The 15,069-nt window shown below is 42.1% G+C and overlaps 1 protein-coding gene across 1 annotated transcript in view; it reads left to right on the top strand.

Moving 5' to 3' along the window:
- Positions 1-14,653, top strand: part of LOC306793848 (cadherin-7) — a gene marked incomplete at both ends in the record, with an annotated part of 71,246 nt that extends 56,593 nt beyond the window's left edge. Inside the window, 3 exons of the mRNA XM_079291640.1 lie at positions 5,312-5,429; positions 7,488-7,736; positions 14,139-14,653. Coding sequence (XP_079147766.1) covers positions 5,312-5,429; positions 7,488-7,736; positions 14,139-14,653 — 882 coding nt within the window. The remainder of the gene's footprint in view (positions 1-5,311; positions 5,430-7,487; positions 7,737-14,138) is intronic.
- Between the last annotated feature and the right edge of the window lie 416 nt (positions 14,654-15,069).

The following is a 15,069-nucleotide window of genomic DNA, read 5'->3' as shown; positions in this document are numbered from 1 at the left end:
GATGCCACTTGTTACGGATCATCGGTGCGTCTGTCTTCTGCCACAATACTAATTGATATTATGATGGGGTGGACAGGACCGGGGCAGTAGGGATGGCAGGGGGGGGGGGGGGGGTCACCTTGTACAATCACTTCAGTGTAACCATTACATACATGAGTGGACTTGGCATTCTGCTGCCCCCAATCTGTTCTACTACCCCTCCCTGAACTCCTGCAGCCTCCCCGAGGAGGCCCAGCATCCTCCCGAGGTTCATGAATGTTGGGTCGTCTGGAACAGGAGTTTTCAAACTGGGGAAACAGCGGAGAGACGTGAGGCAAAGATACTTTGTTATGAGATTTTCTAAATGGGTTCTAAAAAATGAATCCAGTCGGGAGTTGTGGACATCCATGCACTGCAAACATTATATCTTCTGTTTGCGTTCCCCAAAGTGTTATAGGAACTATCGTTCCAAAACTTAGAGCATGATTATCCCACAAATAAAACTAAGACGAAGCCTTTATATTGAAATATTGTTTATGAGATGATGACTTGATGTACATGTACTTGCCCTGTATTAAAAACATGTGGATATACTTTGAAAACTCTTCGTCAAGAACATTTACCGTGTCTTCTCCCCCCACTTTTCCCAAATCAAAACTTTACTCGACACCTCTAAACGACTGCCTCGGCTGTCAACATCAGTCACACAAACACAAGAAACATCTTCACGCCTCCAGTCTTCATTCAAATTATCAGGTTATTATGAGTGTTGCGTCGAGATGAAAACAGATATGTCGACGCAGAGGGACGTGGAAGAGATTAGTGCGTGGCAGCGAACCGTCTGTTCTATAAAAAGACAGAGCACGGAGAAAATGTAATCTCAGATCTCACCGGGACGAGGCCAACGAAACATGTATGAGGACCAATCACAGCAAATGATTCGGTCAGTCAATGTGAAATGAGAGAACCGGCTTATTTGTTGAATTGTACATATTGACGGCCATCACAGAGCATTTGTGTTGAATGTGCATGTGTCTGTGTGTCTGTGTGTGTGTGTGATGACAGCAGGGTGACATGTGTGTGCAGGTGCTGTTGATTCGTTGGTGCACACAGTTGTGGGTGTCACACGGGTGATGTTTGGGTCGTCGATGTCATCGGAAAGGTGTGAAAAACGCAGGATCACCTCTCCCGTCCTTCCTTCCTTTCGTCAACACAACCCCCGGGGGGGGGGGGGCAGCTGCCGCCATGGCAACAACTGCCACCTATTTCACGCGATGCTTATTTATACTCTTAGTTCAACTTTTTAAGTGGCTGGCTTGATTTCGACATGGGACTCATCCGGTTGACTGTATCTGATAATTGCAGTCTTCTTACAGACAATATCAACACGCTGCAGATTTTGAGAGGAGTAAATGAGTCTGTTTTAAAATGCAGCGTATTTACTCTGCTGGTGTCAAAGAGTGGAAAGTATTATTCAAGCTCGTTATCGCTCCGATTTGTTCACACACCAAAGCCTCTCTGTCGAGCTGGCATTTCTGTCCTCATTATAGAGGCTTTGTGTCAAAGGTGCAATGGATTATGGTCATAGTAGTTCACTAAGACACTCAGTAGTTTGGGATTGATTAAATCACGGATGTTCCACCTCCATAACCGTTGAAAACACACACATTTTAATTGGCAGGATTTGATGTGTGTGGACGTTTTGAGTGAGCAGTGTTTGGTGTGTGAAGGTTCAGCGCAATCATCCAGGTGATACGTAGTCCGGAGACATGTGTGTCCAAATTACCAGACTGAAGTCTTCAATCAAAGATGATGGACTCAGTAGTTGGCATTGGATTAAAGACGGAATTGTTTTTTGATTGTCGTTGAAGCTCATTTGTGGGAGTCTTGATGTCAGTATGATGCCTGATCTTTACACCGATGCCTTGTGGTGGAGAATATATCCGTAAGCAGTTATTTTTCATTTAACAGGATATGCTAAACAGCTCATTGCATATTCTTTAAACGTTGCCTGATTAAAATATCTTAAGTGTCTAATTTGTTCTAATTGTTTCATTTTAGGAAATCGGAGATCGGAAACAAATAAACGGCACATCTGTCCAAGCATTCAATCTCAAATTAGACACGTTTTAATACTCAATACTATGAACACATTACAGTTCAGAGTTTGTCTCTTTTTGTTGTTGTTTGCAAGCTATTGTCAATTTTGCCATAACATGGTATCACGGAAATTTAGTTGTGTAAATACTGGCATTGAGTGACTTTGAGCAGACGCTCCGTGCCTCTTGAATGCCCACTTCTGTCTCAATCCAACCTCGGTGGTGCTTTGTTTGAAGACGAAGCAAGTCAAACATTTAGGGAATCGCTGTTTTAAGGCACTGTTTATACCCAGAAAAGTCTTTTACAATTTTAAATTGTTTTGACTTTTTTCGCCTGTACTGAGTGTCCAAAGGTTTTCAGCACACAGGAGATGTCCCTATATTTGAGATAAAAGCAGAAAATCGAATGCCAGTCACTGCAAGATGACAATATTTGAACTACCAATGAATGTGTATGGAAGTGTGTGCGTTCATGCCCCTGTTGTTTGCACATTCTCCTCCTTCTCCTCCTCCTCCTCCTCCTCCTTCAAAGCGACAAACAGAGACACCGTTGTCCTTTTTATATCCTTTTTGATCTGATCTGAGCAGCCGATGTGTGAACTCAAAACATGCCTCTAATTCGGTGATTCATGGGCCTCCTCAGTCTTGCCTTGCGACAGGCACCAGTCTGCCGCCGCCGTTAATGTCTTTCCGCCAGAATTTATGTCTACATCCATGCCTCTCTCCCCTCCTGTCTGCCACTCAACCCATTAGAGAATTCCCCACCAAAGGTTCTCAGGAATGCCTCGCATCAGAGCCCCGCTAATGAAAGGCATTATACATTACAAAGTGTTTGATTTAAGGATGATTTACAGTCCTGTCCCTCAGCAGAGGGAAATAGAAACCTTTCCGGAGATAAGCTCGGGAATCCATCTGCAACATTCAAAGGACATCAAAGGGTTGCGATTGTGTACAGGATTCATCGTCGGTGTGAGAGCCACAAAGCGAGGTTTCTATCAGATGTGAAATTTCCATAACAGAGTGAGAGGCATGTGAGTTATTATGATCCCAGAATCAATGGCAGCTTTCATGACATGTAGTCGGGCATGCACACACTGCATGTTTAGGTGCTCAGTGGTTGTGGCACCGATGTGGTGCTGACACAAACATCAATTCTGTCTGTGTACACAGATATCCCAAACGTTCTTGAGCTGGAGCAGATAACCTCTTTGCATTTCTGCTTCCAGTGTGAATTCCCCTTGCGCTGCAATACCCAACAGGAAAACAGGAAAAAAAAAGCGGACTTTATGATGACTTTGGCTGATGAAATAGCAACTATTTTAACTTTGTTAAGAAACAAGAGTAAAATAGTCATGAATCTTTCACCCCGCCTGCCAGTTTTAATAATTGGCAGGATGTTGTTTGCCACCTACACCAACCCCTAATACCTGACAGCCTGTAACCAGCAGCAGTTAATCACAGCTGACAACTGATAATCCATGTCTCACCACTGATGGATCATTTGCTTTTATTTTTTTTCATCATTTTGTTTTTGACTTGATGTTTGTCGCAGAGCTGCTTGGTGCTGGGAGATGTGATAATTTCGTGTGAGTTGCTTCTAAGGATCTCCTGGATCCCGTCCACGGGTGTGAGTTGTCACCGGGTTGAGTTCCTAGATTGCCGACAAAAGGATTCGAGGTTTGATCTAAATTTATAAGGACACTGCTGCAGTAACTCCCACTTTGATGGCCGTCATGGTGGCTATCATTCGTCGTCCATATGGCGTGTTTGTGTGTGATATGCTCCTCCTGGACAGCATGTACCGAGTGGATCTTACTGCATCTAAGTGCTGCTGCACAGGAGAAATGAAAACCTTTTTTAATTTATTTATTTGCTGAAAAGAGCGCACTTGATTTTCAGATAGAATGTTTTTATGCATAAAAGTCATCTTTACAGCACATGCTGGTGGGTGGAAATAAATTGGATGATTTGGTCATTTGATTTCCTGCATTATTTATAGATGGCAACACTGCTATACAAGGGAGGAAGATTCTGTGCAGTCCGGAGTTCAGAGGCAAAAATAAAGTGGGCCGGAAACAAATGGCATTCACTTATTAACTCAAAGATATGAATGCTTGTCTTGCATCGCCTCGAGCAACAGCAGCTCTTATCATGAGTCATTTTCATACTTGTATTAATGAAGTCCATGTCTGACTGCATAACATACGCAGGAGCAGAAACAACAGTCAGACGAACCTGACATTTAGTATATGTCGGGTTAAAAATGCCAAATTTAAGCACTTTAACAGTTGTGAAAATGTAGATACTTCACTTTTATCACTGAAGGAAGTGCAACATCTGCCCAAAGGGTGCGTCCAAATTTAAGTGGAAGAAATACTTATAAGTATACGAGTCAGATATGGCTCATAGAAATCCACAAAAGAAATGTATCCATCGCTCAAAAAAGTGTAACTTTTCATCTTTTCGTGTTTACGTTACATGTAAAATGCTTAATTTCTTGCTTTGGACATGGCTCTTAACAATGAAAGAGCTGTGTAACCAGAAAATGCATTTTACTTCACCAAAATACAGATTGTTAAAAGTCTACTTTTACTGTAACCTGACTTCAGGTGGAGATGCATGTTCGCCATGAAAGGACATCTCAACTATTTGGTAGAGGCTAATGCCTGGAAAAAAAATAAATGTATTTTTCTTGTCATTGCCCAAAGAAACTGCAAAAAAAAATAAAATCCATCGGGGTTTTTCTGGGTTGGGCTATTAATTAACAACATGGATGTTATGGTCTGAGGTGTGGGGACAAAGAGAATAGTTGCTGGGCAATAATTAGCTTCAGAAGAAATCACTTCCCAAAAGAAAACACTTCATCCCTAAGAGGTTGCCAAGCGCTTGCCAAATAAGCACTTACTGCACTTGAAGAGATAAATGACACAAAACCACAGCCAAACATTGTAAAACAAATCCTTTCCATCAATCACGGTCAAGTTGATTTGCTCGGGTTCACTCACACCATTGCTCTGCTTTTTAAGAAAGATTTACAGTTCCATATAAATAACTTTATGACGGACTGAAAAGTGATGCAAATACAATGCTTTCCTTAAACTGATAGTTCTTACCGCATGCACACATTGAACAATTCATAGCTTCAGTTAACACCCAATCTGCCAGTGAGATCCGATAAAGAGCAGCAAGATAACTCATCTTCAATGTCTTGTTGTTTTACCTGTTGTCCTCAGGTGATCCAGACCATCAGCGCAGTCGATAAGGATGAACCTCTGAGCGGCCACCGCTTCTATTTCGCCCTCGCTGCACCTGTAGCCGGCAACCTCAACTTCACCCTGCGTGATAACAAAGGTGTGACAACCCGTCCGTGTTATTGCTGGAAACATACCTGGTGTTACTGCTGTTTTGTGATCATCTGTGATTAAAATGTAGACATATTCCTATCTTGCAGAAAAATTCCCGGGAATCTGTAAAAGTCCACAAAAGCATTGAATTCAATACCACCAAAAAAAAAAGGCCATGAAGATACCAAAAAGTAAAATGTTGAATATCACGTCAATGTTTTTCAAAGTAAAAGTCTTTTTAGTGGACTTTTGTATTCATTTTGCTGCAGAAACCCTGGAGTGAGTCACCAATTAAAATATTATACCACAGGTCTACCACCTTGTCAAAGACCCACGTGTCAGATCAACCCCATTGCATTCAGCTGCTAAATCAAACGCTCCCTTGAGAAAATTGCCAGTGGCCTTCGGCCTCCACAGATAAAGGGTGTTGGTCAAGTTAGGTACGATCTATTTGCTGCTTACTTTCCTTCGAATTGAGCCTGGCAGCAAAGCAATTGATACTTTGGCCATTGCTCACTCTGGCTCTCTCTATATCTGCCCCGAATCTGCTCACAATCTACTCCGCAATCTGACTCAGGAGAAGGAGTGACAGCGTAACTGGTGCCAAATGAAACCATAATTCTGCCATGACAATGCCCTCGCTGCCCTTTGCTGTAATTCTTTATCAAAACTGAATGCAAAAGCAAACTTTCCGCAGCAACCGGAGTGCTTGAATCCACGACAGCAGGATGTCTATGTACACAGAACCTTAACGCACAGGCTGGAAGCTGCCTTTGTACCGTAATGATTCGCTCACCACCTACACGCAAGGTAGTGGGTGAATGAAGAAAATGAGCATACAGCTTTAACAATGCATCATAATTCTGCCAGAGTCCATCACAATCCCCACTGTTTTATGCTTTTGTGTCGAGCTGATGCACTCTGTGAGGTAAACGCCCCGTCTTTTGTTTGAGCTCGGGTAAAGCTGCAGTGTTATATATTAGAGGTCGCAGCAGCAGCAGCCAGGTTGTGCCACCAATATGTTGATTATATGTATATGTATGTATGATTATGTTATTTATTTATCATGTCTAAGCTAACCTGCTACTGGCTGTAGCTTCATATTTAATGGTAAGATATGAATCTAGTGTCAATCTGATTTGGTCTGAATCCAGACTAAATCTTGGCTTTGAAATAAACATAATCAACATATCGATTATGAGCATTAGTAGGCAGTCGCCCCACCATTAGCAGCTGCAACAGTATTTCTACACTGTGGTACTGCTACTTTTCTATCTGCGTACTTACGCCACTGTTCAGCACTCATATAAGGGTACCACAGAGTACTTGTACCCTGTAGTTTAATGCCTCAACATCTTTTATACATTACACGTAACAGACACAAACCAAGTGTTTCGCATTCACCACCAGATGATATTTATTTGACACCAATTGTTTCATTTTCAGCCCAACCAACTGTGTTTATGTTTCAGAGGTGAAAACATCTTTGGTGATTTGACTATTGTGGCATGTATTCATCTTTACCTTGTTCTGAGACTCAAAGAGAAATCTCAATACCGCCGGACATCCACAAACAAAGGAGTTGTCCTTCAAGGAAGAATCTACATTTCAAGTGTGACTGCTCAATTTGAAAGTGCATTTCAATCTATTGAAGTAGTTGTCATGAAATGGATTTTTTGTTTTTTTTTCCCCACTGCTGTAATGGCATATTGTTCTCCTCTGGCTGCCTCTTTGTCTCTCATACGCTGAGATTTCATTTACATTTTTTTTCACCATCAAACCAAAGCTGTTATTAGCCAACAGGTGGCCAGAAGCAGGCAGAGTGTGTCATATAATGAATTGTGTTAATGACACCATCTGTTGGCATTCCCGCTTTTAATACTGTAAAACCATTTCAGACTGCACCAAAGCACAGCGATCATTGCAGAATAGACGTCGAACCGCCTGCTCCTCATACACATGCAGTTCATTCTTCATTTGAACGTCACATATTTGCAAATGAAACACGGCTCTCAAGCCATCTCTTACAAGTGTGATCGATGTATGTTCTTCTTCCACTTTGCAGACAACACGGCTTCAATACTGACGAAGCGAGGTGGTTTCAGGAGACGGGAGCAGGCGGTGTATCGGCTGCCGGTGTTGATTGTGGACAGTGGAAGTCCCGCGTTAAGCAGCACGAACACGCTCTCTGTGCGGGTGTGTGACTGTGACTCTGACGGCGTGGCCTTGTCCTGTGGAGCTGTGGCCTACACTGCGACTGGCCTGAGCACCGGCGCCCTCATGGCTATTTTAGGGTGCATCATCACGCTTCTGGGTAAGCTCTGTATGACCTCGGTGTCGGCGGTGACAACAACTTGTGTGGTTCTTCTTTTTGATGTCGCTGAAGAGGTTGTTATTAAGTGATCTTTACTGTAGAGGTGATCTTTTTGCAGCTTTGGCCGCTACTCCTATCTGATACGAAGACATTTTATTCGACAATTTTATCGTAGTTGCTCACCAAAATAACTAACTAAATCGTCATGGTGGTGCTTATATTACCTGGCAGTGGTGGAAGAAGCATTTAGATCCTTTGCTTATACAAATACCACAATGTTATAATAATAATATTCTATTATTGGTGAATTATTTCATCTTACTGATGCTTTAGAATTGTGCTGTTGTATTTTGTTGAGTTGGAATTAATGTCAAGTATGTTATATGCAGCGTGTTAGTTTATTCTGTAGTTTATTCTTATAACAAAGTGCAACATTGTAGTTGAGGTATGAAGTACATCGTGCCATACTCGTGTATAGCAGTATACTTTCAGCTTGGAATGTGTTTGTTGCCAAGTCGATTAGCCTCACAGCTGAAATGACAGACGACAAGCAAAACCAAATCACTGAATGTTAGAAAGCAGCAGCAGCAGAAAGCACGACACAAACATTGTTATGCATATGAAATATGACCGGCAGCAGCAGCAGGGATGGCAGAAAGTTGTTTGCATCAGAGTTATAGATAGTAAGCAAATGGACTCTACAGAGGCAGCATCACATTAGGGGCCGTGCAAAAAATGCTTGTGGAGCGGCGGGATTGTTTTATTTGGTTTTATTTCTATTTAAAAGTAAGTAGCTCCCTATCGTCTTATGATATTTCTTTGGACCTTCCCCTCGATTTGAAATTAAAAAACAAAACAAATGAATAATAAACAAGCAATACCCTCCATGCTGATGTCATAGAAGGTTGTATTGATGACAAACACAACATTAAATATTCAGGCCATTCACTATTTTTGAACATTATAAAATATAATTAATTATGATGATATATGAAATGGCCTGATATGTGAGTCAGATGACAATTCGTTTTGCAATACATCTCACATGGGGGGAATGAATCTGTGATGGGAGCCCCCCCCCCCCCCCCCCCCCCCCCCCTCACTGTAATGTTTGTACAGACTCTTATTAAATCAAAAGGCCGGGCGGGTCATTAACAGCTTATATCGACTGTAACATAACAAACCTTTCCAGTTGTCTGCCTGAAGTAGCTCGCAGGCTTTGCTGCAGCGGGAAGATATTTTAAGCCGACAATCTTTCCCGTTCTGATTCAAGTTCAGATTTGGTAAGTGGTGGTAATGTTAGATTTGTGCTGCACTGCAAAACACTGCTTACCTCCAGTATTTTGCGAGCCATTCGGACTTGTCTTCGCTATTATACATTCTGCAGGCGATTGAATGTGTGTGAGAAGCTTCGCTAAAACAGAGTTGCATTTTGAGGTCTTGCACATGTCAAACCTGGAGGGAGATATCTTGCCCTCACATTTCCTCTCTGGTAAATACATGTGACCAAAGGTCAGCCGGCTCTCAATAGCAGCCTGCTGTTTACAAGTAGAATACCGCTGAAATATTGCCAACAGGATCAATTAAGTAGAGCCGGTAAACCGGGGTTTTGGTGGAGTATTTGTAGTGAGTGTTCAGCCGGACCCAGCAGATGATAAAATATATTCTGCTAAGGTATTAACCTTGATTATATTTAAGATATTTAACTGTTTGTCCAACCCTTGTGAAATATCAGCGATTTGTCCAAAAGACGCACTAGCTGTGATGTCATTACTCGAAATGAAATTTTATAGGAATACATTCACTTGATTGGACACTTAAACGTAAGGGTCTTGTAAGTATGTGTACTTTATGGTTAAGTCTCCAGCAGCTTGTTATTAAAACTTTCCATTGCCAGTTAATATTATGTGTCATTTATGTGACAGTGCTCCTCCTGCGCTCGAGCATACTATTCTGGAAAAAAAACTGAAAGTGTAATTTCACTGTGAGAAAGCAGTGCCTGCAGGCAGCCTGAGTCAGTGATGAGATTTTAGATAATTTCCCCTCCTAAAAAGAGCTCTCGTGGTTCTTTCCTCCAGATACGTTTCAGTGTATTTTAAAAACTTGATTGTAGTATTTCAGGTCATGGAGAGAAGTATTGTTTGGAGTGCTGCATTTCAAGGACAGGCACTCCCCCCTGCTTCTGTTAGTGAAACACAGATATCAGTAAAGACACTTGCAAATTAGGATTCATTAACATTCCCTTAATAAAGATGATGCTGCACTGAGCCGTCGTCTCCGTTATTGCTCATAAAAGCCACGGGCAAAGCGTTACCACCTCAGGGCAGAGACGTACTTTAACGCTGCGTTGATCTTCATTGAAAGCTGTGGAGCATCTAAACAGCATATACAATAGCCCAAATGAGTTCTTTGATGGGGTCAACTTTGTATCTTGATAAATGAAAACTTCAAAAGAGCAACAGGGGGAAATATGTGGCGGTGAAACCCTGAACCCAGCATCGCTCATGAAAGCTGGCTCTGTACTGCACGGCATGGCCCCAGGCCACGGGCTCAGGACTAATGGCCTCCAGTTTAATATACCACCAAGTCGCCTTGTCTCTGTGTTCGTGTGTGTGTCCTCCGCTGTCCCCATCAGTCTGTTTTGCTCAATTGGATCAGCCTCTTTCCTTCTTTTCTCTGTTTCCTCTTTGTGCATACCCCCCCTTGTATTAATAGCCCATGTGTGATCATCTATTATCATCTTCCTTGATGCTCTTCCATCAAGACCTCTTTCAATCTGTAGGTAGCAATTGCTGCTGTGATTGTATCGTCGTGGATGTGACACAAGCCGAAATAAGACCCGAACTGCTGTCGTCCTCAGATGCTCTCAAATAATGAATCTCTTGAATGTTGGTAATGGTGGAGCTGATCTGAACTACTTTATATACCGCTGAATTAATTATCAGTTGATTTATATTTTACATTAATAATCTGACTTGACAAAGTAATTAAAGCTATCAAATATATATAATGAAAAAAAAAATACAAATCAACTGAAGTAGAAGTATAAAGTCGCATGAAATGGAAATTCTCAACGAAGAACCTCCAAATTGTGCTTCAGTACCCACTCTTCAATCGGCTTCTTTTTCTTTCCTCCGTCACACATGGCTTTGCCTCTACACGCTCATAAGCTAAGTGGTCATTAATCATAGGTTGATATTTTTAGATTTAATTACAGAGCTTGTCCTCTGCTCTTTGCTGGGTACGACTATGTTTTCTTTTGTTGTTGCTTTTTTTTTTTTTGGTACATTTTATTTAAAACATTTTTTAATGATATCACTTTGGGGATGATGCACCCAAACTACTGAGCCAGTCATGATCTTGTTAAGATCCAGTGGCTTTCCCCCCCAGTACATGTCAGGTATGGCTCAATCCTCCAGAGGGCCAATTAGGACATTACGTAGCACTCTAAATCTCCAGACAGTTATTTCTGTCTGAGTATTGCTTATCAGACTCATTCTATAAATCTTCATGTCTATAGAACTGCCTCTTATTTTACTGTCTGTGTCCCATATTTGCTCCTCCATCTGCATTTCTATTTATGAGTCTGTATCCAGACGGCAGACTCATTTATTTTTTCCCAGATCTGAACTTTAAGCTCCACTGTGCACGTTGTAACCTACGGATTTCTGTCTTCAAACTGTGCAATTATTAGCTATCACGCTGGTGGACATGCTAAACATAAAGGAAGAATATCAAATCGGGCCTTTTTTTCGAAGCAAGTCAATTAAGAGCAGATTTGTCTTCTTAATGACAGCCTGGCAGAAGCTTAAAAAGACCTCTTGTGAGGGAGTCGGGAGGGAAAAAAACAGCTTGCAGAAGGATACATAGAACAAAATAAAAACAGAAAAAGAGAGACGTGCAGGCCCACAATCCGGACGGATACGCAAGTGTGACAGATAACATCAGCGACAACAAAGAAAGCATAAAAGCTGTTTGAATCATGCAGCAAACATACGGCAGCGCTGATAAAGAAGCCAATAACATGGAGGATTTGTGTTTGCAGGTGGTGATTGTTTCTATGCCCTTTGTCACGTTGTGGTGCAGAATGCATTTTGTTGCAGTGTCTTCTATACAGAAGAGTGATGTCTGTCATGTTGATGAGGACGCTTGAGACCTCCGTCGAGACACCTTTGTTTTCTTTGCGGGCTCTCTTCCGTGCTCATTGTTCTCGTAGTTACACATTCTAAGTCAGTAAGTCAGGTGACTAGAGCTAAACAAAGGCCAGTTGCAACTTTAGTTAGGTTATTTATTATGGGGGGGGAAAACATTTACTGGTTCCAGCGTCTCAAATGTGAGGATTTACTGCCACTGTGTGCCACTGTGTGCTTTAAAGTATCTATTGGAACAGCAAAATAGTCACAACTATGTCATGTTAGCAACAGTCAAAATTTAAATTAGGAATGTTCATTAATTAAGAGATTTAACATTGAAAGCCTCCTCCAGTGTGTTTCTTCATGACTGTGTGTGTGTGGTTTGATCACCATGTTGCTAAATGCTGATTGTGCATGGAGGAATATGACATCATTGCATACCAACTGAGTCCCGCCCATTTCAAACAAGTTAGCAGAGCTCAGAGAAAAACACAAATACAGAAATATCTCATGACCAAATCATTTGACCAAAACTGTCAAACTCTTTGCAGAAAATGTTGCATTCACGGAGGATTTTTTTCATAAAATGTGAACTGAGAAAATTGTTTTTTTTTTAGGTCCTTTAATGGTTTATTTTTGACGATCTTCCCAGCAGACAGTTGCTGACTGATGCCTCTCTTAGAAATTGAACTGCAGCATAGAGACACAAAATGAATGAATAATCAGTGCCAGTTTCACCTGAATCACGGAGCACATGGAGAGAAATACTGTGATGAGAAAGTTCATTCAACGATGCATGCTGGTAAGCAAAGGGCAGCTCAGAAAACTCACCTTGTTCGATATCGATTGTGCCGAGTAGATCATTCAAACAATTCAATTTCAGCAAAAAGCCTTTGTACTCAAATTTGATCTCCTTTGCGTTCTAAATTTAGTGTACATCATCAGTAAATGTGTTATGAAGAGTCGTAGCTTGTGTGTGTGTGTGTGTTTGCTCAACTGTCGGCGCTGGAAATCATTTCTTACAGGACCCTTGGTACCTGACACAGACTCACTATTTGTATGCCCAGCCATCCACCTGCTCATCCTAGTAGGATGTGATTGGATGCTGGCCCGTTTCCAGGCTGTGAAGCATCAAGGCTGCCTTCTAGGCATTAAACCCTAAAGAGCTTTGCTGGAAAGCACTTAGAATATTCTATTTCAATGTGCCACTTTGTAATTCACTTTGGAAGAAGCCCCACTGAATCGAATATAATTTAGAATGACTCGAGTTCCTAAAATTAAAGGAAACAATCTTCCACAGAAATGTTTGCCGTCCTGTCTTAAAGTGTCACGGATATTAGTAGTGGTTGACTGGAGGAACAGTCCAAGTATATTACAAAAAAAACTGCTGCAAGGTACAAATAGCCAACAGAGGGCTACCCATTCATCTCCTGCAGCCTTTCCATGTGACACTTTCCTCCCTTCCATCTCTCCCATTTGCTCCCTTATTAGAGGATGTGAAGTGGTGTTTGAATTCGGTTCCTGGGCCTCTCTCTCAGCTACCTGCAGTAGCTCGACGTCGAGAAGGAAAAGAAAAATGGGCCCACGGAGCGATATTTCACTGGCACCAGCTTGACATTGATGGATAGAGGATCATTAGACATTTGCCAGTTTGCTTGGGCGTGGAGTTATTTTCAGCAATAATGTATGGCAGAGGGAACAGGGGATGGAGGAGGGCTCCTGGTGAGATCTCAGGAGGACGACGACTCCAGTGTGGCGGAGTTTTGTACAAGTCTTGAAGGAAGATGTAGGTGGTGGAAACCACAGAGGGGCACAATATATTACATTGCAGGTTGAGTTTTGTAAACTATAATTGGATTCATAGTAGTCAAATGTTCCCCCACAGCCCTGCTAGATGAACTCAAACACCCCTTCACTGACACCCCTGTCATGTTTCAAATGTGTTCATTTGAATCGACTTTAAACAGGGAGTTGTTTAAGCCTGGCCATTTCATGAAAGTGGGTAATGTTAGCTGCAATAATATCTCTCTACAGTTTAACTGTCAATGTTTGCATTTGTACCACTACCATTTAGCGAGACTGAAGCTGGGTGTTTCAACCATAAATGTGTTACTTTTAGTCATACTTTTCAATTATTTACTCTCTGTCAGACTGTATTCAGCTCCATAAAAAAACCATTTCCCTGCATCCTTTCAGCTGACTGGCACGCAAAAATATGCACGTTGTCAGTTAATATTGACTCTGACATCTCTTCTCCCTTTCGCTGCAGTGATGGTTCTGCTAATTGTGACAATGCGTCGGAGGAGGAAGGAGCCTCTGATTCTCGAGGAAGAGAGGGACATAAGGGAGAACATCGTCCGCTACGACGACGAGGGCGGGGGAGAGGAGGACACGGAGGCCTTCGACATGGTAACCCTCCGCAACCTAAACGTCATCAGAGACCCCAATATTCGGCGAGACGTAACACCAGATACTCCCACCTTCTTTCATTACTCATCAGCTACTCGTCCGTCCTATAAATCCCTGCCGGACAACGTTGTGTTTCGAGAGTTCATTTGGGAGCGACTTAAGGATGCTGATGTGGACCCGGCAGCTCCCCCGTATGACTCTCTGCAGACATATGCTTTTGAAGGCAGCGGCTCTGTTGCGGAGTCACTAAGCTCTTTGGAGTCACTAAGTACAGACTCAGATCAGAACTATGACTATCTCAGCAACTGGGGACCACGCTTCAAAAAGCTGGCTGACCTGTATGGCAACAGCGACGGCACCAGTGTCTTCTCATAGCCCCTAAATGTCTCTCTTAACATTTCTCGGACTTAAAAAAAAAAGAAGAAAAAAAAACGAGTAATTTATTGTCAGAGAAAATGATTTTGTCTGCCTTAGTGCACTGGAGGAAAAGATTCAAAGACAACAGAAGAGAGATTGAAAGAAAACACTTTGACTTCAAAAGGTTTTTGGTTTGTTTACCTCCTTCGTGTGGATTTTTCAAAAGCGTGCGATGGTGAGTTTTGACACCGATTTCAAAAGTGGCTTTGACTGAGGAGGAGACCTTGTGTGCAAAAGACATTAAAGGTTTCAGATCTTGGGCTCCAGTCCAACCATTGACTGCAGAATGCATACATGTCGGAGCCTTTTTACGGAGAGGCACCTGTCCTTTCATTCCAGCGATGGGCATGGGCCCAGCTCTCTTGCTTTGATGC

The sequence above is a fragment of the Melanostigma gelatinosum genome (genome assembly GCF_949748355.1).
Source record: "Melanostigma gelatinosum genome assembly, chromosome: 20".
Classification (NCBI taxonomy): domain Eukaryota; kingdom Metazoa; phylum Chordata; class Actinopteri; order Perciformes; family Zoarcidae; genus Melanostigma; species Melanostigma gelatinosum.
Note: the sequence above shows the minus strand (reverse complement) of the source record. Positions and strands in the feature narration are given on the sequence as shown.